This window comes from Mustelus asterias, chromosome 26 (assembly GCF_964213995.1).
Source record: "Mustelus asterias chromosome 26, sMusAst1.hap1.1, whole genome shotgun sequence".
Taxonomy (NCBI): domain Eukaryota; kingdom Metazoa; phylum Chordata; class Chondrichthyes; order Carcharhiniformes; family Triakidae; genus Mustelus; species Mustelus asterias.
Genome location: NC_135826.1, coordinates 27,242,030 through 27,269,486, shown reverse-complemented (window position 1 = coordinate 27,269,486; position 27,457 = coordinate 27,242,030). Strand labels below are relative to the sequence as shown.

The following is a 27,457-nucleotide window of genomic DNA, read 5'->3' as shown; positions in this document are numbered from 1 at the left end:
TGCATTCCTCAGCCCTTGTATGTAACCGGTTTGACTGTCAGGCATTATGTCAGATGTGTCTCCTAGCACAATCTTCGCTTGGCAAAAATGTGTATCTTATTGATATGAATGGAGTGAAAGAAATTGAAACACGGAGAGAAGAAAAGGACACGTCCTTCCAGTTGATTAATCTGTGTGGGGAAAATACTTGTAGGAGTGAAAACGCATTTAATAAACTAATGGCAGTGCTTCCTTTAGATGCTACAAATAAATGGGAACAGTAGTTGCTGTTTATTCCTCTTTGAATCTTAATGTCAACAGAGGAACTCTTGACATTCAGTTTATGGATCAATCAAACTTAATAACGGCTAGAGCTGGATGTGGAGTAAGACTATTTTTTTCTTCACAGAACATAAATAAAACAATGTTGTAAATTAATTTTTCACTTCTCCCGCTAACTGATTTCCTTTAAGTTGATTTTGAAGCAGTTGTGAAGAGTTTTGTGTTGCCCACTTACGCAGACTAGAACTTAAAGCTGCCAAAACTCACTCCCTGTAGCACTTTCAGAATGAATAGGGAGAGGAGTCACTCAGCGCACTAGTATGGGTTCAAATCCAGTTTTTTACCTCCTGTCCTTCAAAATGTATTCGCTTTATTTCTTATAAATATATTTTAAAAATCTGGTAATTGATTCTGGGAACTTGAGTCTAGTTCTGCTTTTTGTTTGATCCTTTTTTCATCAGACATTGAATCGTGACTAGCACTGATGGGTAGAAACCAACATATTTATCAATGGACTAGTAGGAGTGTGGTACACTCATAGACCATAAAGTTCTGTTCCAGCACCAAATAATGCTCCCACAATTGTGTAAAGGAACACCAAGTCCTTTTCATAAAACATTTCCTGTTTTTTGGCAGAGAAGAAACTTCTGTATTGCATTTTAGTTCAGTCTCTAAAGTGAGGTTAGTAAACTTGACTAGATGCGCATTGCGATATAACTAGCTCAAGAGCTCTAGGTCTAATTGGATGCACTATAAAAACTAACCTGTTTAATTTCTGGGGTTAAAAAAAAATCTTGCACCTACTTGGAAATACCCCTCCTGGGCAACAGTACCATGTTTAATGACGAAAGATGTTTTAGAAAGAACATGATTCTTAATCTTGTTCCCTTTTAAATGAGATGAGAATTGAGTTGCTATATAATAATTGTGTTGCCAGTTGAGTTCTAAAATCAGCGTCATTTGATCTAAACTAACATTTAAATTTAATGGATCTGTCTATCATAGGAACATAGGAAATAGGAGCAGAAGTAGGCCATCTAGCCCCTCAAGCGTGCCCCGCCATTCAATAAGATCATGGCTGATCTGAAGTGGATCAGTTCCACTTACCCGCCTGATCCCTATAACCTCTAATTCCCTTACCAATCAGGAATCCATCTATCCGTGATTTAAACATATTCAACGAGGTAGCCTCCACCACTTCAGTGGGCAGAGAATTCCAGAGATTCACCACCCTCTGAGAGAAGAAGTTCCTCCTCAACTCTGTCCTAAACTGACCCCCCTTTATTTTGAGGCTGTGCCCTCTAGTTCTAGTTTCCTTTCTCAGTGGAAAGAATCTCTCCATCTCTACCCGATCCAGCCCCTTCATTATCTTATAGGTCTCTATAAGATCCCCCCTCAGCCTTCTAAATTCCAACGAATACAAACCCAATCTGCTCAGTCTCTCCTCATAATCAACACCCCTCATCTCTGGTATCAACCTGGTGAACCTTCTCTGCACTCCCTCCAAGGCCAATATATCCTTTTGCAAATAAGGGGACCAATACTGCACACAGTATTCCAGCTGCGGCCTCACCAATGCCCTGTACAGACGCAGCAAGACATCTCTGCTTTTATATTCTATCCCCCTTGCGATATAGGCCAACATCCCATTTGCCTTCTTGATCACCTGTTGCACCTGCAGACTGGGTTTTTGCGTCTCATGCACAAGGACCCCCAGGTCCCTCTGCACAGCAGCATGTTGTAATTTCTTTCCATTTAGATAATCCAATTTGCTATTATTTCTTCCAAAGTGAATAACCTCGCATTTAACGTTATACTCTATCTGCCAGATCCTCGTCCACTCACTCAGCCTGTCCAAACCTCTCTGCAGACCTTCTACGCCCTCCACACGTTTCACTTTTCCACTTATCTTTGTGTCGTCTGCAAACTTTGTTACCCTACACTCAGTCCCCTCCTCCAGATCGTCTATATAAATGCTAAATAGTTGAGGCCCCAGTCCCGATCCCTGCGGCACGCCACTAGTTACCATCCGCCAACCAGAAAAGCACCCATTAATTCCGACTCTCTGCTTCCTGTCGGATAGCCAATCCCCAATCCACGCTAACACCCTACCCCCAACTCCGTGTGACCCAATCTTCTTCAGCAACCTTTCGTGAGGCACCTTATCAAACGCCTTTTGGAAATCCAAAACACCGCATCCACCGGTTCCCCTCCGTCAACCGCACTAGTCACATCTTCATAAAAATCCAACAAGTTCGTCAAGCACGACTTTCCCCTCATGAATCCATGCTGCGTCTGCTTAATTGAACCATTCTTATCCAGATGGCCTGCTATTTCTTCTTTATGGATTCCAGAATTTTCCCAACTACAGACGTTAAGCTAACCGGCCTGTAGTTACCCGCCTTTTGTCTATTTCCTTTTTTAAACAGCAGCTTAACATTAGCCGTTTTCCAATCCGCCGGCACTACCCCAGAATCCAACGAATTTTGATAAATAACCACTATGATGGGTGTTTGTATAAAATATATATATGATGTCATGCCTGTTTTGTTTTATGGGTGCTGAGTAATTAAAATGCAAATAATAGGGATTTTATGTGGATCTAAAATGCTATTAAATGAGAATGAATGAATTGAAATTCACTGCCTGAAAAGATAGATTTGTCTGGAATCATTGACCGTTTTGTATCAGCTTTACATGAAATTGCTTCTTGCGTTCAGACAATCTGTCCCATTTAGCAAGTACCAAACTGGGCAAATTTACTGTTATTTTCTGATCTAATTTGTCTTTATAATGCAAGACAAGTAGAAACTTTCAGTCGGTCAGCAAATAAGGAAAGAGGAAGACGGGGTTAACTTTTCAGATTGAATACCTATCATGCGATGTGTAGTTCAAAACCTGGCATAGTTGCTATCTAAGAAAATAATGATCTTATAACAGCTTTAACGGATGTTTGTGTGTTCTTTCGTAAACTTTGTGATTTCACCTCCAGTAGCAACCACATTCAACTTAGTGGAGATTTGCAGAATATGAATGTATGTAAGCAGCACAGTAATTAACCTTATTAGTTACACATTGTACTGGGTGACTCAGTCACAGCATTTACTATGTACATGGTTAAATATATTAGCTCTCTTGACTTCTACAACATTATGTACTCTAAAGAGATAATAAATGAGTAATTAGCTGCTTTCTTCTCCCCCCCCCCATATATATATACACGCACTCACACACACAGAACTGAGGGGTTTTTTGGCCCTGTCCAATGATAGGAATTGTCCAGCAGACCAGTGACTTTGTGTTCAGATGCTGCAATATTAGAAAAAGTGTGAACTCTCTACTGTTTCCACATAAATTTAGTTCAGTGGTAACACTTTTTCCCCTCGAGGTTGACAGTAGGGATTCTGTTCCCAAATCAGGGCCTGAGCACATAATGAAATGCAGCGCTCCTTCAGTACTGCACTGTGTACAGTTATGAAAATAACCTTTGGCACTGTTAAAAGAATAGAACTGTTACAGTAGTCATTTGATCATTCGACCAACATTAACTTGTCACTTATTGTTGTTTAATTTTTTTATTATTCATTCATGTGACATGGACATCGCTGGCTGGCCAGCATTTATTGCCCATCCCTAGATACCCTTGTTCAGAGGGCAGTTGAGAGTCAACCACATTGCTGTGGCTCTGGAGTCACATGTAGGCCAGACCAGGTAAGGACGGCAGATTTCCTTCCCTAAAGGACATTAGTGAACCAGATGGGGTTTTCTGATGATCGACAATGGTTTCAAGGTCATTAGTAGATTTTTAATTCCAAATTTTTTTATTGAATTCAAATTCCACCATCTGCCGTGGTGGGATTCGAACTCGGGTCCCCAGAACATCAGGTATGTTTCTGGATTAATACCACCTAGTAATACCACTAGACCACTTGCCTGCCCCTTAATAGAAGAACGTTGCTGTGTGCAAATTGGTTGCTATGTTTACCTACACTTCAAAAATAATTTGTTGGCCATGAAGTGCTTTGGGCAACCTGACAATACACACACTATATTATTACAGGTTAGCATTTTATTTGTCAAAGCTGTTCTTTCAGCCTTCATTTCGACTTCTGAAATTCTTGCTGGCTCCAAGACTTAGTAAAGGTTGGCAAAACTATTATGTCTTTCGAACACATTAAATGCTTTTCCTCCCATTCTAAGCTTTGCTTCCAGCAATCTAACCTTGAAAGGAAAACAATTGGTGTAGTACTTCACAATCAGTTGTTTGTGGGAAAGAGAAATGAACAACTGTGAATTGCATGAGAAATGCCAAAATGTTACCTTTCAGACTTTAGTGCCCAATTCATGCCTTGAACTTAAGTTTTATATTTACTCCTTTAAGTTCCTTGATAGCATGCAGTGGTATCCTTTAAATTGACGTTCGTAGCCGATGCCACTTGTGATCTGTATTAGTGCAGTAAGTTAACGTGACTAAATCTGCCAAATAAGGTCCTTAAAAGCTGCTGAGTTGTAACTTTAGAACATTAAATAAAATTCTGCCTGTGTTGAAATATCGGGCCAAATTTTGCAGTATTATTGAGGAAACTGTTTGTTGTTCCACCTCAGACTGCATGCGTAGTTAAATGCGGAAATGCAGAAGTTGCTGTCACTGGATCTTTGCTTCAGTACAGTGTTCATTGTTGAAATTTCTCCCATCCTACCAAAGCAATCAAATAGAGATCACTGAATAATGAGAACTTGTTCTCTTGCTTTATTAATCCTGACAAAGAAACCTCTTATTGAAGGAACAGTAACTGGGTTTTTAATGATGAGCTAACTTCAGAATTGCAGGTGAAAAACATCTCTGGTGCTGGAAAACTAATTTTATATTTATATCATTTCTCCATTATGATCATTCTACATTTAAAGTTTCATACTTCTGCCTTTTCACACATCTCCTGATCATTTTTCTCTCTGAAAAATTTAACTATAATTTTCCTAGTTGCTGTCTGTGTGAATACTTCACTAATTGACGGCGTACCCTGCCTAAAAGCATCACTGGTGCTGGAAGCTCGGGGATCCCCTTAACTTGGTGGCAGATTCAAACTAACGGGAAATCCACATCACTACAGTTGCTCTCTTTGAGGTCAAAGGCAAGAGCCATCACTTCATTACTCTCCAGGAAGTGTAGGCCAATGATTTGAACCTAATTTTACAAAGAACAATACAGCACAGGAACAGGCCCTTCGGCCCTCCAAGCCCGTGCCGCTCCCTGGTCCAAACTAGACCATTCTTTTGTATCCCTCCATTCCCACTCTGTTCATATGGCTATCTAGATAAGTCTTAAACGTTCCCAGTGTCCCCGCCTCCTCCACCTTGCCTGGCAGCGCATTCCAGGCCCCCACCACCCTCTGTGTAAAATATGTCCTTCTGATATCTGTATTAAACCCCCCCCTTCACCTTGAACCTATGACCCCTCGTGAACGTCACCACCGACCTGGGGAGAAGCTTCCCACCGTTCACCCTATCTATGCCTTTCATAATTTTATACACCTCTATTAAGTCTCCCCTCATCCTCCGTCTTTAGATGAGCTAATTCTCGTGATGTTTGTGAAATATGCTGAACCCAAGTATAGCTGCTACTGTTCCTATGATTTTCGTTTTGCCATTGAGGAGGCTAATCAGTTTAGAGCTGCTTTATTTTTGGGACCCGGGCATTGCTGACCATCTCTCGGTACCTTTTTTAAAAAAGCTGCTAGTACATGTGAAGGTGTTGCCTGGATGATGGAGTAGTAAACGACACACCATAATAGTCTACTTTTAATTCCAAGCAGAATTTTGCCCAAAACATATTATCCAGTACTTCAAAAATTAAGCAATTTTAATTAAATAACAAGGGGATGTTTCTGCATGATTTCAATTTGATCGAACAGATTATCTATTTTGGATTGAAAGAAAGATTCCTAGCACTGCACTTGTGTTTACAGCAACATAAAGCACAGCATAGCCAATGAAGTCCTTTTAAAGTATTGTCACGGGTAATGAAGACAAATGTCTGTCAATTTGTGCACATAAGTACTCTGCAAATAGCTAGGGGATAAATAATTAAAGTCTATTTAATTGCGTTGGTTGAGGAATAAATTTAGCAATAGAGGTGTAAACTATTTCAGAATGCCTTGCCAGAGAGTTTTCATGAAGAGGCTGAGGTTTCTGGTGCTGATTGGTTGCAAGCCAGATTCTTTCCATTGGATAGGAAAACTAATGGAGATGATGATCATGAGCACTTCCCACTGTATCCGAGAGACGTGAAATTCAATTATCAAAACACAGAACAACTTGGCTGTTTGAGGAAAAGGGGTGTTGATGTGTAGCTTGGAGAGGAGAAAATATTGAACATTTAGCAAATGCTTTATCCAGAGAGAATAAGTTTGTTTTACAAGATTTTTCTGTGACCCAGAGATCTACTTCAAACTTTGTGCACAGTACAAAGCAAACATTCACCCAAAAAAACAGCTTTGGTTCTACCCAGAGCTGTGGAATTTAACAAGCGTAAAATAGTCCTAGTGAATACTTTTGAGGAAAAGTTCAATTTATTAGACCAAAGGGTTAACATTGAATCCTACATAATGCTGGTGTAATAATGAGGCCTGATTGCATGATTGAACTAAAGGAGATATGGAAGGCGGAGATGGTGCAACCTTGTGCAGAGGTCCAAATATGTAAATATATGCTGTAAATATGGAGTAATGCTTTTGAAGGACTTTTGAGCAGCGTTCCTTTGGGAGAACAGACCATCTCCAAAACCCCTCGCTAGATCCCGATCAAGCAACGAAACATGGAGGCTAGTAAAAGCTGCAGCAGAACTTAGGGTTGGCAGGAAAGAGATCCTCAAAGGATGGACAAAAGAAAATTAAGACTCGCCAAGACATTGGAATGTTGCGGGTCCAGGAGATGCAAGTTGAGACACAGACCAAGTGATAGGACAGTCATTTGCACAATCCAGCATTACAGAGCAGGAATTCTCACACCTCCCAGCACCATTTCAGTGCAGAAGGTTCACAACAGACCCAGAACTGGGAAAACTGGAGAAAAGGGTTCACAAAGTACAGAATTGCTTCAGGATTGCACATAAAAGACCAGGTCGGTACACCATGCTGTAGGGTTTATCACTGACTGTGATAGTAAAGGCTTGATGAGATTTCAGCTTGTGACTAGGACCTGCGATTTTTTAACTTTTCTTTTCAGAATTTAATATACAGAGGGTAAAAATGGAGAAGACCAGGCGAAAGCTTGGATTTGTTCATCAATGATCTCTAAGCTGTCAAGGAACTGTAATTATGGAATTGGAAAAGATGAGTTTGTGATATAATTGGAAAAGATGAGTTTGTGATATAATTGTACTCGGGGGGGGGGGGGGGGGGGGGGGCCTAGATGGAGCATTATCAGCCCTCTTTCTGACACTTGTGAAAGCAGTGCAGATTTTTGAGGCAAGCAGAACTTGGGAATCTGAATCTGGTGTTTGTTCACTGGGAAAGGAGAGATCTCATGGAAAAAATAGTGTAAGACCAGGTCAAGCACCATTTTGAAATGTTTCCCGTGTGGCAGGAACAAACTACAAGCGAGAAGAATGTCCACTCGTGCAGGCGCAGTGTCACAATTATGGAAAATAGGCCACTTTAAAACTGTCACTCAAAAGTGGACAACCTGTAAGAAGGGGGACAAAATTTTAACATAGCCACATACAAGAAGTGGAAGAACCACAAGCAAAGGAACTGACCTTTCTGAGGGAGGTAAAGATATGGAAAACAAGTATTAGAGTAGTATTAAACTCTTAAGTGAATTGGCATCCCACAGAATTTAAACAAAACACAGCAGTATGGGTTTCTGTTTTATTAGATGAAGTCAAATGGCTCATAGATTATATTGCATCCCTCATCTATCAAATTACATAGTCCTGGTGGGAGAACTTTAAAAGTGAATGACCAATTCATGGCAAAGCTAGAATATAAAGACAGGAAATCCTCGAACATCCCCATATCATTCAAAATCTAGAGTGCTTTCTACTAAGCAGAGAAGCATGCTGAAATTAATTTATTAAAGTTGATGAGTACATTTCAAAATGAATTTCCAAAATTGTTTACAAGCCTACAAGTTTAAACACTGAGTACCATGTCACCCTGCGTGCTAATGCTAAACTAATTTGTTTGTATACACCGAAGAAAGTTAAAGGTGAAACTGAAAAGATGCAGCATGGGTTATCTCATCAGTTGTCATGCCAGCAAAATGGTGCTCGGATGCTTATGGTCCAGAAGCCAAACAGCTCTAAGAATCTGTGTGGGCTTAAATCCACTGAACAAACCACTGGTGCATGCAGTTCACTCAATGGCTGAGACCCTTGCTAAGTTAGCCAAGAGTACGTTATTCACCAAATTAATCATAGAATCCCTACAGTACAGAAAGAGGCCGTTCGGCCCATCGAGTCTGCACCGACCACAATCCCACCCAGGCCCTACCCCCATATCCCTACATATTTTTTACCCACTAATCCCTCTAACCTATGCATCTCAGCACAGTAAGGGGCAATTTTAGCATTGCTAATCAACCTAACCCGCACATCTTTGGACTGTGGGAGGCACCCGGAGGAAACCCACACAGACACGAGGAGAATGTGCAAACTCCACACAGACAGTGACCCAAGCTGGGAATTGAACCCAGGTCCCTGGAACTGTGAAGCAGCAGTGCTAACCACTGTGCTACCGTGCCGCCCCTAATCATGAAGAATGGGTTTTTGCAGTTGCCTTTTGGACAAAAAAATCCAGATTACTGACCACATAATGTCATTTGGTTGTTATTGTTTCAGTAGGTTGCCCTTGGGAATACTGTCCACTCCAAAAACATTTCCTGAGAACAATGCCTCTTTCTAGAGGTGTTGAAGGTGTAAAATGTCCAATTGATGGCATACTTGGTTCCATGAGAGAAGAGTTTGATTTCAGAGTCCGAGCACCAGGATGCTGGCCAACATTGCATGAAAAATGAGCTTGCCAAACTTAAGATCAAGTTTCCTGGTCATGTAATACAAGCCACTGGATTCAAAGTTGAGCCATTTAAAAAAAACAAAAATCAAACAATTTCCAAAAATCAGGACTGTAACTGAACTTGAACAATTCTTTGAGACAGTCAACCAAATAGGCAAGTTCCTACACGCTCTAGAAGAGTTCAACAAGCCCTTGAGACAGAATGAACACCGGTGGACCAGCCAAGTGCTTTTGAAAGGATTAAATCACTTCTGATCTCTTCTGAAATCTTAGCAAATTGTGACCAGAATGGCCATCATTCAGCAAAGGCATAGGCTACAGGTCTGGGGGCAGTTTTATTTCAAGTTCTGAATGACAGTATGCATGAGCAGTTGTCTATGCCCCTAGTGCACAAAGAGAAACAGAATGTTATGCCATGATAAGAAAAAGGAGCATTGGACATGCGAAAAATAATGGAATTGCATTTCAAAACCAACCATAAACCAATAATCACCGTCCGGACATGAAAGACATTATGAAGATGCCACCCAGAATCCAATGGTTCAGATTAATGAGGTATAACCATCACTGTGTGCACAATGGAAATATCGAACAGTGGTTCTTTTTGATGGCATTTGTGTGTCTGCCAAACAAGAGGATTTGCACTTCATCCAGGAGGTTGTAGCCTATACATCGTTGATAACTGATCAGCTACTGCAGGGGAAAAAAAGTTTGCAGGCAATAAAAAAAAACCCAGCAACCACATGAAGATGTCTCCAAATCAGAGCATATTGTCTGGATGGATGACCAGATTATATCCACGCTAACCTGGTAACTCGCAGTACTTTGAGCAGTGTAAGCAGGTCCATCATTGACATTCTAGTTTTCAATGAGGAATAATTATACTGAGAGTACTTCAGCTTTGATATTCTTCAAAGACTTTCAAAGTTATCTAGGAATAGCAAAATGTCATACAAGAGAATAGCAATTAGTCTGGTCGCCGGGCATTATTCACACTATAGAAAAAATATTTCTAACTGTCTGTCGTATGCTGGAAACAGCCAAGAACAAATAGTCATTATTACCTTCTGCTTTTCCATCAAGACCAGGGAGTCAGCTTATTTGAATTGAGGGAGAAAATCTTCCTAAAAATTTTAATAGTGTCACAAGTAGGCTTACATTAACACTGCAATGAAATTACTGTGAAAATCCCCTGGTCGCCACATTCCAGCGCCTGCTCGGGTACACAGGGGGAGAATTTAGCATGGCCAATGCACCTAACCAGCACATCTTTCGGATTGTGGGAGGAAGCCAGAGCACCCACAGGAAACCCATGCAGACACGGGGAGAATGTGCAGACTCCACACAGTGACCCAAGCCAGGAATCAAACCCGGCTCCCTGGCGCTGAGAGGCAGCAATGCTAACCATTGTGCTGAGCCGTCCTGATTTGTCATAATTACTATTCCTGGTGGGTTGTTTAGGTTGCATGGTATCACAGCAGACACGCATCCAATCCCTCGAATTTGTGTAACACTTGACATTCCGGACATCGTAGTGTCTGACAATGGACTGCAGTTTGCTAATGAGCTATTTTGCAAACAAATACCCCTTTGTTCATGTAAGCAGTTCACCTTGCAATACTCAAGCAGGTGGAGAAGCTGGGAGAAGGGTTATGGGCCATTAAAAATTTTAATAAAAATGAAGACTGTAATCTAACTGAGTTATCAAACTTCACCACTCCAAAATGGTTTCTCACCATCAGGATTACTAATGGGTCAGAGATTGAGAACACAATTTCCCCCTCTAGCACAAAAACCCAATACCACCACATGAGCATGAAAGGGTACAGCAGCATGAAAAAGAACAGAAGAAACCAGGCTCAGAACTTGAATCACAGGGATAGAGCATGTATGTGAGTTACTAGTGTTGAAGCCCAGGGAGAGAGTGTAGGTCCATGAGCAACTGAAGGAAGTTGTAATCGTTGGGTGGTGGGGGGGGTGGAACCCTCAACCAAGATCATACAGGATTGAGATGGACCAGGTGTCAGAAGGGGACAACGGCTTTGGGAGAACACTTAAGAAAAATTTGGAGTTACTCATTCCGATGAAGAAGCAGAAAGACTTGCTACAAGCTCTAGAGCGACCCAGGAGAAGATCACTCCAATCATTCACACTAACAAAAGGGAGTGTATGGAATATCCTCAATCTCTAAAGGAGATCAGGTGAAGGCGCTTCAGAGACTAACCCTGTGACGTTTGAGACTTTTGTGGAGAAATAAGGTGTACATATGATGGGGATAAAAACTTTGGGGCAGATGTAGACTAAAGGGTTAACAGTGTGCCTTCTGCTGGTGTAGCAGAGGTCAGGTCATGTGACTGAGGTAAGCGAGATCTGGAGAGAGGAGAAGCTCCCACCTTGTGTAAATAAAGAATACTGGTTTTGAAAAACTACATAGTTTGGCAGAATGGACAATCCTTGAAACCCCTGTCGAGATCCCAGCCCCACAACAAATCAATTAAGGCCAATTGGAATTGGTACGTTTAGCAGTGAATTATCACGACTGTGTGACTGGACCATGCAGTCAATTGGCCTAACCATCAGCTATTTAGTGCACTATGCAAATGATTGTGAATGGATTTTGTGTTGCTCTACTATGCAACAGTATGGATAGTTCTTGTATTTCTTTGCCTACAGCAAATGCCTGAATGTAAAAGGGCAGGCAGTAAGCATGTGCTTAACTTGCATTTTTATTTTTTTGGTTCAGTTCTGAAACCTGCAAGCCCTGAAGCTTTTTGTGATTTTTTTTTTCATTCATCAGCCAGCAGTGGCCTTTCAGAGAAATTATCATGTCCTTTATCTCTCTCGCAGTTTCTCCCTGGGTTCCCCCCATAAAAGACCACGATTCCTTTTTTGGGTAATATTTCCTAACTGCCAGCTGCGTTGTGTTAGTACTATTCAGCTGTGGGAACCATCTGTTTCTACACTGTGAGCAGGAACCACCACAAAGCAATTGTGAGCAGAAACCTGACACTAGTTGCCTCAGCTGAGAGCAGCTAATTCAGTACAGACCAATGTTTAAACCTGGAATTTTCTTCACCTCCTGTTGCTCAGTCCCTGTACTGTGATGGATTTCCCCTGTGACCCATTGACTGAACTCCCAGTATTTTGGTATTATGGCATTGGACATGAAACATTTGAATTGGATTTTGACTGAGATTTAAATGTTGAATGGAATTAATAGAATTATGGCACTGAGACAGTAATTTTCAGAAATTTTAATGTTTATTTAACATTTTTTTAAAAGGATTTTTCATTAATTTCCCTGCATATTTTTTGCAAGAAAATATTTAAGTGAGACAATTGATACAAATTGGTGTTGTCTTTAAGTTCACCTGAATGGATGAGGAAGAATGTTGGGATTCTATGATTCTAAAAGTTGAAGCTGCTTGATCACTTCAACTTGTACCCATAAATACTGTATTGATTGAGCCTTGTAATCCTAAATCCACTCATTATACAGCTGGCACTTAATTGTTTGAACAAGGAGAAAAATTGAGATTTTCAGTTTCTCTTTTCCACATTAGTGAAAATCACTCGTGGGGAAAAGGTTTCACTAACTTCAATAGAATATTTCGCTAGATTTCTCCTATCCTGACAGAGTTGCGGATGAGTCTGAAGTTGCGTGGTAATAATGAAGCGGTTTAATTCCAATGCTTTCTTTATGTGCTGTTGTTGCAGTTTGTTTGATCTGTTTTGTCTAATTGCAGATTGTACAGTGGGTGTGTGAGAAACAGGATGGCCCAGGAGACAAATCAAACACAGGTGCCCATGCTGTGTACCACAGGCTGTGGTTTCTATGGCAACCCACGAACCAATGGAATGTGTTCAGTTTGCTACAAAGAGTATCTACAGAGACAGCAGAACAGTGGCAGGATAAGCCCACCAGGTGAGTCAGGAAGCTTCAGCATGGAACACCATGAGAAACTTCTCCATATGGGATGGGGAAACATTCTGCTTTTCGGGTAATTATCCTTTATGCATTTGTGGTAAACCAAGGAAAAATATATATATTGTCACATCATTTTCTGCCAAAATAATTGAGGCTGATGGCACTTGCAAAGGCTACAGAAATTTCAGGCACTTGAGGTTGAAAATGAGAACTCAAAAATTGCTTTGGGATGTGCCACTGTGCCATTAGCCCTGCAGGAACCGCATTTATTTCTGCATGGTGTGAAGTTGCTGTTTTTGCACAGTAGTTACGAATTAAACCCACCACAGAAATTTGAGTCTTGTCCATTTCAGTCGAAGTACCTTTTCAATGGAGTACATGAATGGAGGGATACAAAAGAATGGTCTAGTTTGGACCAGGGAGCGGCGTGGGCTTGGCGGGCCGAAGGGCCTGTTCCTGTGCTGTATTGTTCTTTGTTCAGTGGAGTAAGGAGTGTTAATTACTGACCAAGAAAAGCAACAGTTAGATGTGCAAAGTCTCCATCCTTGAGATTTTAATTGTTGTTGTAGATTTTTTTTAAAACTTGAAAGTACATTTCTTTTTCTGTCTCTCTCAATCCAATCTATCTTTCCCTTTGTATTTATTTATCTCTCTACCTGATTTCACTTTGAATTTACCAATTCTAACAATACTTCATGTTCCGCCACTGTCCTGTTATTTTCACAATCTTTCAGTCTGATTGTTTCCCTTTCCCAGGTACCTGGTTTTCCCTCACCAAAATTGTCAGCTTGCTCTTCCAGCAACTTGCCATATAAAAAGAAAATTAAAAAAGCTAATCTGAAATTAGGGAGTCTAGCAATGGCTGCAGTTTGTTGGCCTGCCCCAGCAAATTATGTGGGCTCGTTACGCTTTTGTGACTAAACCTAACTATGCTGACTTCGGGCATTGCAGAAATGAACTAGTGAATCAGTTTTGTTTGAGACTGATCTTCACAACTTGAACCAGATGTTAAAATTTAGTGTAATTTGCATAAATGCATTTTGTTTAAAGCAATAGCTACCACAAGGCTTGCTTTGGATAATGAAAATAGCCAATACTCAAATTTGACCATATATAGCTATATACTTGTTTATAATATGGGAAATATTTGCCATGTTTTGGTATGAAGCAAAGACACATATACAAGAATAAACCCTAAAGATTGCATGGACTTTTTCTACCCTTTTCAGTTGTGTATACATTTTTTTTTAAAAGTGCCTGAACTAATTAAAAAATCAACACTGTACTTTTCATGTTGTGGCTGCAACCTGTTCTATTTGGCTCCTACTTGCTGGGTTCTCGATGAAAGTTAGTAGATTACACTTGGCATGTAACTAGGCTCTTGTTCCCTGTCCTCCAGGTTGGTTGCTACACTTCTGAAGCTGTAGCTCTTTAACCTCCTCTACCTGGAGGGCTAGGAGCAGGAGTCCGCATTGCATTTAATCAGTGGGCTTTCATTTTAATATAAAAGTGAATGTAACCGGAAAGGGAAATATACTTCTCTACCTCCAAGTGGGCAAATATACACTTTCAGAGCTTTGCAGCATTTGCAACAGAGGAGAAAGAGAAAATGTGACAGCTTCCTAATGTATTCAAAATCATTCAATGCTTTTGAAGGTTAGGACTTTGCTGGGAAGTGGAGTGTTTGTAAATTTATGATTGCATTGCACAAATAATAGACTGAGTTAATTTGAAATTTATATATGTATGCATCTATATTTTTAGGCCATATCTTTTTCTCAGTTTTGGTTTTATCTTTCCTTTTCCTGGTAGCAGTGGGTTTCATGTTTATGATTATTTACACACTGATTCCTGGAAACAGTGAATGTTATCTTGAAAGGCTTTCATCTTCCAACATAACAAAGTTGACATTGTAAGACGAGCACACTATTTATTGGAGCTAAATAGTTGTGATGTACAGGTTCATGAAAGAACATCTTCCAGCGATTGAATTACTGCAGCAAGTTTATTTTAGTTCCAATCTGCGAAATTAACTCAGCTCAGTAAAATGGGAAGTCACTGGTTCTTTTGAAAGTTTTAAAATTGAATTCCCCAAGAATCCCAGGGAGTTGGATTTTTGGCAGTATCAGTAATTTGTACTATATCTGATTTCATAGAAATCTGCCTCTGCACTTAGTTCAAACCCTGCCACATTTCCAAAGCTTGAAAACTTGGAAGCTTTGCATCTTAAAGCTGAGCAAAGTTAACTTGGTCAAAAACAGAGCAGCCTTCCCAGTCCCTCTGGCTGAGAGTAAGGAGCTGAAGTTGGAGTCAATTTGCTTACATAGTAGAAAAGAACTGACACGAGCTTTGCAGACTGCAATATAAATAGCTTGTCGGGCAAATTAGGCCCATAAACTGCACCCTGGATATCAGCTTAATCCACTAAATAGCAAATAGTCTTTATTGTAAAATTTGTGATTACAGTGCACAAGTTCAATGGAATTTTTTATATATTTATATATATCTGCAACTTTTTTATTTCAAATTTATAAATATATCTCTGCATTTTTTCTACGTTTTTAGGCCGTATCTTAATTTTGGTTTTATCTTTCCCTTTTCTGGTTAGTGAGTTTCAATATTGCATTTTTTTCTTGGTCTGTGAGATACATGTGTGAACTAATTGACAAACCCTACTTTGCCAGACAATTGTTTTCTCTGATGGTGCATTTTCTTCTTGTTGCTAATTTTCTAATTTCCTCCTGAAAGCAGTGACTTGGTAAGATTAGACTGTGGGCATTTAACAGGCTGAATGGAAACGGGCGAAATAAGTATATTGCAGTTGTGCCAAACCCCATTCACCCCAAAATTTATACTGGTGTACATTTTTTTAGCAGAAGCTACTGGATATTCTGGATAGTCAGGAATTCTGGCTAATTTTTCCCTCTTTTAATCCTGGGGATAAGGATTGTCAGTCTTCTCATACTATTTCAGCTAACTCAACATATACTATGTGTCAGATCTCGGATTTTCCTAGTCTGTACAGCTACTCGCTGAACGAATTAATTTGGACCATAAAGTGCAGGAGCTGAAGTAGGTCATTTGGCCTATCGAGTCTGCTCCAATTAATCTAATTGAAAAGAGGCTTGTGTATTGAGTTTTTTAAAGTTTATTTATTAGTGTCACAAGTGGGCTTACATTAACACTGCAATGAAGTTACTGTGAAAATCCCCTAGTCGCCACACTTCGGCGCCTGTTCAGGTACACTGAGGGAGAATTTAGCATGGCCAATACACCTAACCAGCACTGGTTTCAGACTGTGGGAGGAAACCGGAGCGCCCGGAAAGAAGCATTGGGAGAGCGTGCAGACTCCGTACAGACAGTGACCCAAGCTGGGAATCGAACCTGGGTCCCTGGCGCTGTGAGGCAGCAGTGTTAACCACTGTCACCATGCCACCCTATAAGTTTTAAAGAATTAACGTATGTAAAAATATGTAGCCATTTTCACTTTTGCCAACTTGACTATGTTGGGAGGGAAGGGGGGGGGGGGTTGGTATGAGTTTTAAATACATTGTGGAGCGGGTTTGCCAGGTTGCAGTGCAGAAATTGAGTAATTGTTCAGTTGTAGAGTTACATATACTCTATGCCTGGGGGAGGGCAAGATACAAATGTGATGCTTTTTGCCCATTTTGGCATATTTCTTATACATTTTATTTACATTCTGTTAAAGTTGTACTAAGATAAATTGAAATGAGAGTTGACAAAGCAGGAAAAACCTGTGTCAACTGCAATGAGTGGAGCTATTTTAGAAGTTGCTGTATATTCTGTGTTTGTGGTCAAGTTGAATGAGTTGGCACTAATTCTTTCTTTGCCCAACAGCAGCTAGTGCGGTCAGTAATAACAGCAGTTCAAGCACAGAGTCCATCCCTATTCAGTGCACGGAAGGAAACCCTGAAATGTCTGCAGATGCCTCAAATGCCACATCTGTCAAAACTAGGTATGTCTATTATTTGTGGGATTGAGTTGACCTAGTAGGATTATGGTGAGACAATGTGACAATTTTAAGAGTCACTTTTTAAAAATCAGTCCAGTTTTTTACTGTCTCTGCCTGAAAGTACTGAATGGTGCTGGATTATAACTCACAGTTTCTCCGCGATACCTCGCGCTCAGTGTGTAGCCTAGATTTCTTTGTCCCCAAGTGTGAAACATAGCAGTTTATTTTAGGACTTTGCTGCCAACTATCATTATACAGTCTGGGAACCAAACCTTTGGACTCTTCTGGCCTGTGTGGCTGAGTTACATGCTGGTTAAAATTTAGACTGATGCAGTTAGTTTGGAGTGGATTACGTTTGGAGAATTCCTTTGCATGAATACAATCTGGAATTGAAAGCTTGTCGCACCAATGGGGACCATGAAACTATCATTGATTTTTGTAAAATTCCATCTGGTTCAATTCATTTGGGGCAAGAAATCTGCCATCCTTGCCTGGTTTGGCCTGCATGTGGTTCCAGACCCACAGCAATGCCCTTTGAACTGACCCAGCAAGCCGCTACTTGTGATGTGTGGGCACGTAATTAAACTGTGCTTGATGACATTTAAAATTCTGTTTCTAGCACTCCAGTAACACAGCAGATGACTGCAATGAGCATTTCTCAAGATGAATCGAGCACTGAGACTGAGGGAGCCCTAAAAGTTGAAGTTGTCACAGCATCAGGTTGGTTTCTGTCTTCTGAAGTAAAATTGTTCAGTGTTTTGAAAGCAATGGCTTAAACCGAGAAATGGAAGTAAGTGTGGGTGGGTGAGTTTTTTTTGAAAGTCGATCTGTATTTATGAAAAAATTTACCAAGGGAAATATTCATAGTTTTAATCTGGTTATGATGTTCAGACTGACAGAATTTAATACTATCCTAGTGTTAACTGTGTGCTGAAATCAGTACACAGGAACAGAAGTAGGCATTTCAGTTCAATCTTCTGACAATTGATCATTCAGATTCCACGTTGGCTATATTCTCTCTCCACAGATGCTGTCAGACCTGCTGAGATTTTCCAGCATTTTCAGTTTTTGTTTCAGTTCAATCTTGGTTGATCTGTAATTTTAATTCCATCTACTCACCCTGATTCCATAACACTTGTTAGCCTTGGCTAACAAAAAAATCTTACCTGTTTCAGTTGGGCTTTAGAAGGAGAATGTTCCAGAGTTTTGCTGCCCTTCATGTGGGGTGCTTTCTGATATCGCCCCAGCACACACACACACACACCCCAACCACCACCATGAGCATACCTATCAGAGACAAGAGTTTCTTTCTATCAACTCTCTATCATAAAACACCTCAATGTTGCCATCTCTTAATCTTCCATATTTGAGGGAATTAAAGCCTCGTACATGCAGCCTGTCCTCCTTGGTTAACCCCTTCAACCATGATATTTTGGTAAGCGGCAGCTTATTTTTAATCTTTCAGCAGTGAAAGCTACTTTTATATTGTATATCTGATACTGGGAGCTTGTGTTTTACACCGTTTGACCTTTGTCTACAAATGCACAGCTGGTTTATGGAAATCTGATTTTCCCAAACCCAAGCAGTCGGTATTTGAGTCATTTTTAAAACTATGGTGCGTATTTTTGAAAAAAAAATTTAATTTTATAACCGGTTAAAATAGAGTCTAGTTGTCAGAGATTGTAGCCCACCTTCTCACCCGTGAAGCTCTTGTAATTAATTATGCTGCGAACATTTGTCATCAGAACAAGCTGACTCTCTCGATATATTTCCAGTTGCTGTGAATGTGGAAACTGCAGAAGGTTCCACAGAAGGAGAGGAGAAGGTTCCAGAAAAGTCAAAACCCAAAAAGAATAGATGTTTCACCTGCAGGAAGAAGGTTGGATTGACTGGTAAGGATACTGTAACCTTACAGATTCTGTGTAGTCTTAATGAAACAAGGTAGTGTAATTTGAACTTGAATTGAAGTTACATGGATGAACTATGGCCTATATTTGCACTGTTCAATTGGGTGTACAAGAGTGGAAATATTTGCCAGCTCCACGAATGCAACCCAGGAAAAAGTGGTCCAGAACTTGGAATTTCCATTCTGCTGGTTTGGGACCAAATAGCCTGCTACCCTGAAACAAGTGCATGTCACTTCAGTTACCTGCCTTGACAGCCTGATGGCTCCCTTTGACACTCTGACAGCTCTACAACATCCCCCCCCTTCTATTTTTTTAACATTTCTGACAGGACTCCATGACAGATGGTTCTGACAGTTTCAAAGAGTTTATCAACTTTTTATGCGCATTTATGCTGACTTAACAATTTCAGAGGGAAACTGTCCTCCAACAGAGGTGTCCCAAGACCAGATCCAAGGGGGTACCTTGCCTCACTGAAAGGGTACCCTGACTATCCAAACCAATCCACAAAGGTAAGACCAGGTAAAAGCAAGTCTGAACTGTACAGTGTGGGTACAGGAGGCAGCTGATGGTTTATGATGTGATGGCGTATGGTGTGCTGGCCTTCATCAATCGAGGGATTGAGTTTAGGAGTCGGGAGATAATGATGCAGCTTTATAAGACCCTCGTCAGACCCCACTTGGAGTACTGTGCTCCGTTCTGGTCGCCTCATTACAGGAGGGATGTGGAAATTATTGAAAGGGTGCAGAGAAGATTTACAAGGATGTTGCCTGGATTGGTTGGCATGCCTTATGAGGATAGGTTGAGGGAGCTCGGTCTTTTCTCCTTGGAGAGACGAAGGATGAGAGGTGACCTGATAGAGGTGTACAAGATGTTGAGAGGTATAGATCGGGTGGATTCTCGGAGGCTTTTTCCCAGGGCTGAAATGGCTGCTACGAGAGGACACAGGTTTAAGGTGCTGGGGAGTAGGTACAGAGGAGATGTCGGGGAAGTTTTTCACTCGGAGGGTGGTGGGTGAGTGGAATCGGCTGCCATCAGTGGTGGTGGAGGCAAACTCGATAGGGTCTTTTAAGAGACTTCTGGATGAGTACATGGGACTTAATAGGATTGAGGGTTATAGGTAAGCCTATATATAAGCCTAGGTAGGTAGGGACATGACCGGTGCAACTTGTGGGCCGAAGGGCCTGTTTGTGCTGTATTTTTTCAGTTCTAAATGGCCTGCTGTAACTAAAGTAACAAATTGTGGCCCACCCATATCCGGTCCGTGTGAAAATAGGGAAGCACTCTGGGGCAGGACTCGGGGTTTTCAGCCATGGCGGAAGAAGCTCTCTGTGGTGGTGAAAGCTCAGTCCTACATTTGAATATAGATATGAAAACTGTCCCTTGTACTCAATAAGGCAGGTTCTAATGACTTAGATTTTGAACTGAAAAAGGGTCTGTACTCAATTCATTGCGTAGGGTATACCTCGAGCTAGGACACATTTAATGAACTTACAGATGAGACTTGATTTCTGCATTGCAGTGAAGCAGTTTCTGTAGCCGTGCTCGGAACAAAAGATCTACAAGTCCGTTCTGGTTTCAATGTTTGAAGTCTTCAAACAAAAGCTTTCCTTGCAAAATTTTGTTCTGCGAAAACAAGGTTTTTGTTACGTCTGAATGTATTCCTCTTTTCAGACTATAGTTAAAGAAGTCTCACACACCTTCTCCGTGCTATTTTTGACTCCCCTTGAATCTTTAACTGCATGCAAAAACATTGTAGCTTGTAGTTTTTGACCTAACCAGTGGCCTATTATAGACTCCCTATAAGTGCTTTCTTCAACAAAATAGTCATTACTGAATTGAATTAATTTCCAGTCTTAGATATAGCTTAACCTTCACCCTAGTCCTCTGTCTAAGTAGCTTTATATATTTGATTAGATGCCCAATTTTAATAAGCATTTTTTAGCAACAAATGCTAATATGTTTGAGTGCCTATATAGGATATGGACTTTTCTTCCCAGCTTTTAACAATTTGGCAGCTCCAATGAGATAATGCACATTTTATGCATCTTTATGCTAACTTTTAACAAATTCAAAGGACAATAAATGAAATCAGTGCCTGCCCTGTGGATTCTTCCAAGGACCCTGGAGGCTCAAGATAAATTCTCTGTTCAAACTGAGCTTCTAGAGGGTATTGAAAACAGCCTGCAAATAACATTTGAGTTGATGGTCATAAGTTTTCTCACGTAGTGTCTAGAAACACCTAAAATCATACCTGTTAGATGACCATCCAAGCGTTGATTGCACTGCTTTAAAGTTAGAAAATGATGATCTGTGTCTCCACAAGGAATTTATGATCTTGAGAGATTTTGCTCTTTTTGCTTTCCTCTTTCTCCCTGTCATTTTCATGACCAGTAGCCTCAACTGCTGTATTAATTTGTCAATTCAAATATCCAGTAAGTTGGTTTTCAACTTCAATTCTACCATCAGTCCCAGCACCAGTGTATGCCAAATCATACTTTTTCCAGTGTTGAGTTGAAGAGAGAGCTGCTTTTTTCATTTCTTAAGGTTTTCCCTACGCTTCTGTCCCAACAGGATTTGATTGTCGTTGTGGGAACCTTTTTTGTGGACTTCACCGCTACTCTGACAAACACAACTGTCCTTATGATTACAAGGCCGAAGCAGCAGAGAAGATCAGGAAAGAGAATCCCATTGTGGTGGCTGAAAAAATTCAGAAATTATGAACTGCTATATTGTAGCAAGACTTTCATGTGGGGAAAATCCAACATGGTATCTTGAAGAGCCCGGCTTAAGACAAAACCTGTTTTTGTGCAAACAAATAGGCATGAGATTGGCAGATGGTTTAGTCAATGGCTTGCTGCTGATGGAAATTTGCCTTGTGGTGCAATGAAGAAACTATATCATCAAGTGTAGACACTTAACCAGCAAAGGAACAAGGTGCACTGTACCACACAAGCAGTCCTTTTTCAGCAGTGGCCTTTTGACTGTGCCTTCTGTCTTAATAATCTACTGAGATCAAGTCTGCAGGGAACCAGGCCAGTGTACCCATTTATGTGCCTGTAGGTACCTATGCCCCTTTACTGAAAACTGAGTAATGACCTCATTGGCATGCTCCTTTTTTAATGAGCTGTGAACTTGTTGTGTATGTTTGATCTGGGTGATATGTACCTCTTTTCCCCTCAGGTAATTACCGATGTATTGCAGGCATCTGGAGTTGTGCAATACTCATGAGACTGAATGATGGACTTAGAAGCTACCATGGTACACAAGAGAAGAGAAGATGTTGAAATCGATCTAATAAACTGATTCATTTAACTGAATGTTAATTTTGAAAGCTAAAAATGGCAACTATCGTACACTATCCTGTGTATCATGGCTGCTTTGAGTTCAAACAAAGGTGCATTCACGCAGGTAAGTATAGATATGCTATTCATAACACAATTTCTAAAAAGGTATTTTTTTATGGGTCTTTTAGGGCAAGCAGGAGGTTAGCCAAAGGGGTCATTACCCAGACAAGTCAGAGGGACAGTATCTCTTTTTGGTTAGTTTTCTGTGTCCTGGATTTACTGTGATGGATTATATCAACACAACACAACCTACCTTTTTAACATGAACATATTTGTGGAAATCTCCACACCATGGCTTTAAAACAGACACAAAATCCAGGCCTGACAAATGACTTTTGTGCAGTATTATTGAAATGGCCTTTATTGAATTTTAAATGAATAACATTGGGTCTATCAGAGCCAGATTTATTTTAAATTGAGCCAAAATCAGAGCAAGAAAAAGTGATTCTGTCTGTAAAGAGATGTGACACTGGTTCGGGTGTGGTCCGGTTCGCTGCACACTTCCAAGCTGTGCTACATGCAAATAAATTGCAGTGTTGCAGTCTTTTACCAGTTTTCTTTTCTCCTTTTAATAGCTATTTCAGCTTTGATAGTTATTCACTTTGTAACAATGTACAGTTTAAACTTGTAAATTGGTAAGGGATGTGGGTGGAAGACATATATTGATGATTGAGTGCTTTGGGTGCTAGTTGTGTGCTTTTCTTTCCCTTCATTATTTTACTACTTTTAATGAAAGTATGATATAAAAATTATAATATATTGTAGTTTGCTTGGATTGTGTGTTTTTAGTTATGTTAGTTTAGCTCTGGATTTCTGAAGTTTTGACCAGATGTTGTGCACATGCTCCAACTGTAGCCTTTCACTGTGTATTGCACCAAACCAAGAGACTGATCTGTTAGTGTTGTATCTGCTGTTGCCCACTCTTGGTCCACACACACACATTATGGGGGAAATAAATTGAAATGTTGACCCAACCACCAATATGATGCTCCAAAATTTGGACTTGTGGAATTGCATTGAGAACGTGGTTTGTCAAATGCAATATGTGCTTAAAGGGGAAGTGCATTCTTGTAAATAACCATCAACATTGGATTGCAATGTATTATGATGGATAGCAGTGCATCATAAAGGAGAAAGCAACCTAGATTTAATTGAGTGGGCAGAACCTCCCAGCAAAAGAAGATGGAACACACCAAGTGTACAGAGAGTTCTTCCTCCAAATTAGAATTGGGACAATTGAGTAGAATATGCTTCTGCTTTAAGCATCAAAAATCCATGCTATGGCAATTTAAAAAAAAATCTTCCCTCCCTTTTGTGGTTTGGTCAGATTCCCTCCATCACAAATCTTAACTTTAATTTTATTGAATCAAATGCATAAAATGACTTTCCATTTTGTTGGCCTTTCTGTGCTGGATTCTCATTGCATAAGGGAAGAATGCAAATCCAAATGTGCTGTACTCTAATGGACACCAGCAATATTAAGTAGGCAAAACACTTAATTTTTGAAAACAAACAGTAGCTCCTATGCAATTGAAGTATGTACTCCAATCAAAATGACTTATTTTAAACTGCCAAATGCAACCAATAAAACAGTTTCTTAAAAAGTTTGTTAATGTTAAATGTATTTACAGTATTGTAGGTATGCATTAAATCAGATCAGTATTGCACCTCCCCTCTTCCAACCTGCAACTTTTCAGTCTCATGGAATTGCTGTGAAGTGTCACTTCTTGCATCCTCATCTAGTTTTTTTTAATGACGGACAAACTTGAGGGGATCACCTTGGACGATGTTTTTTTTCTTCCTTTTAATTTGGTCCAGTTTCTCACGTCTCCACTAACCCCAAGACACTCCCACAGAGCTTTGCATCCTGATTTTGATGGCACATGTTTCTGGTGGGGTAGGTGTGTTTGCAACCACAGTACACCACTGTTGACAGCCACCTACTAGTGCACCTTGCAATGGAGTTGCGGTTATATTTGTGTTGAAAATTAAGTAAAAGTATGCTGTATGTCAAGTTTTGAAAAACATATGTCAACTTTTGTAAAAGAATTATGAAAATGGAATAATATATCTGAAAGAATATTCACTTTGGGATGGTGGCAGAGTATCAAACCAGGCCAACGCTACAGAAAAATTAAAGAATGCAAACTGACCACCATGTTTTATTATGAAACCCTATTTCTTTAAAATCAGTGATTTTAATGTATGAAGAGAGGGGTTGTCTGTCTTGAAGCAGTCTTTATACAAGTTTTAAAGAGCAGATTAAACAAGTTTTCTTTGTACTGTATAACTTCATAAATGTGTACCTCACCCTTTTTTTAGGTGCTTGTGCATTGTGATAGTGGATGGAAGTAATTAATAGACATCCACTTGTAGATCACATTTTTGGGGTATTCTATTTTTCTCTGCTCTTGTTTTCAGAATTCCCTTTCTCACTTCCAATGTTTTTAATTGTCCTTGCAGTGATTTAACTATTTACGCCCTCTGAGAACGGATGCTGCCCATGAAAGCGAGATTAATTTCAGTACCAGTACAGTTAATTCATAACACTTCCTAATTTAATTGGGGGCACTATTGACGCACACAATTCCAGTCCAGTCCTGCTATTTCATTTTTTTTTCAAATGAATTGAATTTTTCCAGTAATTTGAATAAAGCATTTTAATAAAACAGCACAGAAGCTTTTGTTTAGCACAATTACAGCTTGAACTAATGGAAGCTGAGTTAAAAGTCCAAGACTGTAACATCCTAAAGTGCTTTATGTACAATAAAATACTTTTAAGGCAATTGTCCTGCATGCCAGCACATTTTCACACTGCAAGATGCCCACAAACTGCGGCTGGAGTGTTAAACCATTTTTTTGAGGGAAGGGTGGTATCATTTGAGAAGTGTTGGCCAGGACATGGCAAGAGCTTTCTGGTCATCTTCAAATAATTGCGTGGGATTTTTAACATCCACCTGAACTGGAGACGAGCAGGCATGTTCAGTATCTCTTTAAAAGACGGCATTTCCATCAGTGCCGTATTCCCTCGCTGCACTGGAGTGTTGGCCTAAATTATGTACTCCAGTCCTGGAATGGGTTTGGAATTGATGAGGTTTTTCTGGTTTCTCAATTGTTGGCCAGCTCCAGTTTGAATAGGCCTATCTTCCTGACTTTGTTCTTGTTAAGTTAGCGTTATCATCAATTAAATGAGATGGCAATGTATAAAAGTTCAGCAAGCTAGGCTAGACATGAAATTGTTAAGTTTTATGATTGTTCATGTCTCCACTCTTCCCCTCACCCCAAGAAAAATTGATGCACACCCTTTTTGTCCAGTCAAAAACTCCATAAAGTACTAAATAGTCTTCATCTGCTGGGTGCTCCTAATATTGGAATATTCTGTGGCATATGCTTGCAAAAACAGAGATTTAGAAGGTTTCAGATATATATTGTCCTGATTATTTCCTTTCGCTCGGCCTATTCTATATATAGTTCAATATCTTGACCTGGTGCTTGTTTGTGTGCTGTCATGTCGGCACCTACAAAGACTCAAAAGAATCCGCACTCTCACAGACAAAAATTTGGACTGCCTGCAGGCAGGACACTTAAATCTGTGCCACTCTTCAGCTGGCTACTGAGAAGTGCTTGGGAATGGTCTGGTGTTGAAAGGGCTTTCAATTTGGAGCCAATGAAGACTTGCCCTTTGGGATAATGGACTTTATGACTTCATTGTGTAATGATGCATTTTTAATTCAAAGAAGCTCTCTTATGGCCATCTGTCTTGTAATACACAAATTATGCAGTTGTTTCTCTCAAGCCAATTTTTGACTTTTTTTTGAAAGCCTTTTGAAATTGCAGAAGTTGCTGAACTTTTCATACATTTGTGTGTTCAATCTGCTTACTGGTGTTGAGTAGAGTAAGAATAGTATTTGGAAGATGAGGTGTGTCTATGCATGTAGTTAGAAGTTCTAGGCAACATATTTTAAGCTACATTGTAGTTATTTTTTGAAGTTTAGAAAAAGTGAAGTATGTTGCTTTGATTTAGTATTTTCCATTTAAATGCAAAGTATAATGGGCCACCTGTCTTTGCTGCTTGGCACAAATAAAGATGGAGTTTGACCAATGTAAAGATGATCTAGTTGCTGAACTTGAGACCTGGATTAAGTTTTATTTTCCAGTAATTAATCTGCCATTAATGGCATCATTGTGAGATCTTACCCCAGTTTACTGAACTGTTCCATGCTGCCGATTCATGCAATATAATAGTCAAAGCTGTGAATTATTTGGTTACCTGATTGTTGAGTTTGAAGTTCAGAGAGGTGCTGTTTTGTCAAGCATGTGTGCAAGTACTTAAAATGCAGTACCCTAAATGCTTTACATTTTTTCAATGCATATTGAACTCGTACCATGGTTGAATTTGTCTGAATCTTTAAAGAAAAAGCACATTCTCATTATTGTTTTTGAGTAAGGGATATATAAGCACATACTTGTCCATTAGACTTGAGTTGAGAGTGTGAAATTTACATTGTGTAAATTGAAAATTGTTCTGCATAGTTACCAAAACACTTCGGAAAATTGAGGTTAAATGAATTCTTGAAACATTTTTGAGTTTTCCCCAATATCCTTGATTCATGTACATACTGCATTAATGTGTGGTGTGGCTAATTTTAACCTGTAAAAGTGCTATCCATATTGCTTAGTGCATAATCTGAGGCAAGTGTTAAAATAGTTTTCATATATATTTGAAGATTCAGCATTTGTTAACCTCCCCACCTGCATAGGTCGTATTTCTCTTTCTAACAAGGGTGAATCTAGAGGACCTTATCAGCCTTGCTTCTGAGTGGAACTTAATAGCAGCAGGAAAGAAAAGATCAGTGGGGATAAATTGGTGTGCAAGGAGATATACCATGTTCCCAAGCATCTTCAAAGGCTGAAGTTCAAGGCATCCTACCAGGACCTCTTTCAAATATGCTGTTTTCTCTAGTTAATTGACCAATTCAAAATGATCGGTAGTGGAGTCAGGGCTATACATGGCACTCCCATTTTGATTT

At 39.9% G+C, this 27,457-nt stretch overlaps 1 protein-coding gene across 5 annotated transcripts in view; it reads left to right on the top strand.

Annotated features, from left to right (window-relative positions):
• LOC144479532 (AN1-type zinc finger protein 5-like) overlaps positions 1-26,846 on the top strand; it is a 33,362-nt gene extending 6,516 nt beyond the window's left edge. Inside the window, exons 2-7 of one of the 5 annotated variants that reach the window (XM_078198322.1) lie at positions 13,022-13,200; positions 17,062-17,179; positions 17,796-17,896; positions 18,952-19,068; positions 19,493-19,592; positions 22,264-24,026. In XM_078198322.1, coding sequence (XP_078054448.1) covers positions 13,050-13,200; positions 17,062-17,179; positions 17,796-17,896; positions 18,952-19,068; positions 19,493-19,557 — 552 coding nt within the window. In that variant the 5' untranslated portion in view covers positions 13,022-13,049 and the 3' untranslated portion in view covers positions 19,558-19,592; positions 22,264-24,026. Of the gene's footprint in view, positions 1-13,021; positions 13,277-17,061; positions 17,180-17,795; positions 17,897-18,951; positions 19,069-19,492; positions 19,593-21,654 lie in introns of all 5 variants that reach the window. The other 4 variants (XM_078198319.1, XM_078198321.1, XM_078198323.1 and 1 more) reach the window with 4 other exon arrangements.
• The last annotated feature ends 611 nt before the right edge of the window (positions 26,847-27,457 follow it).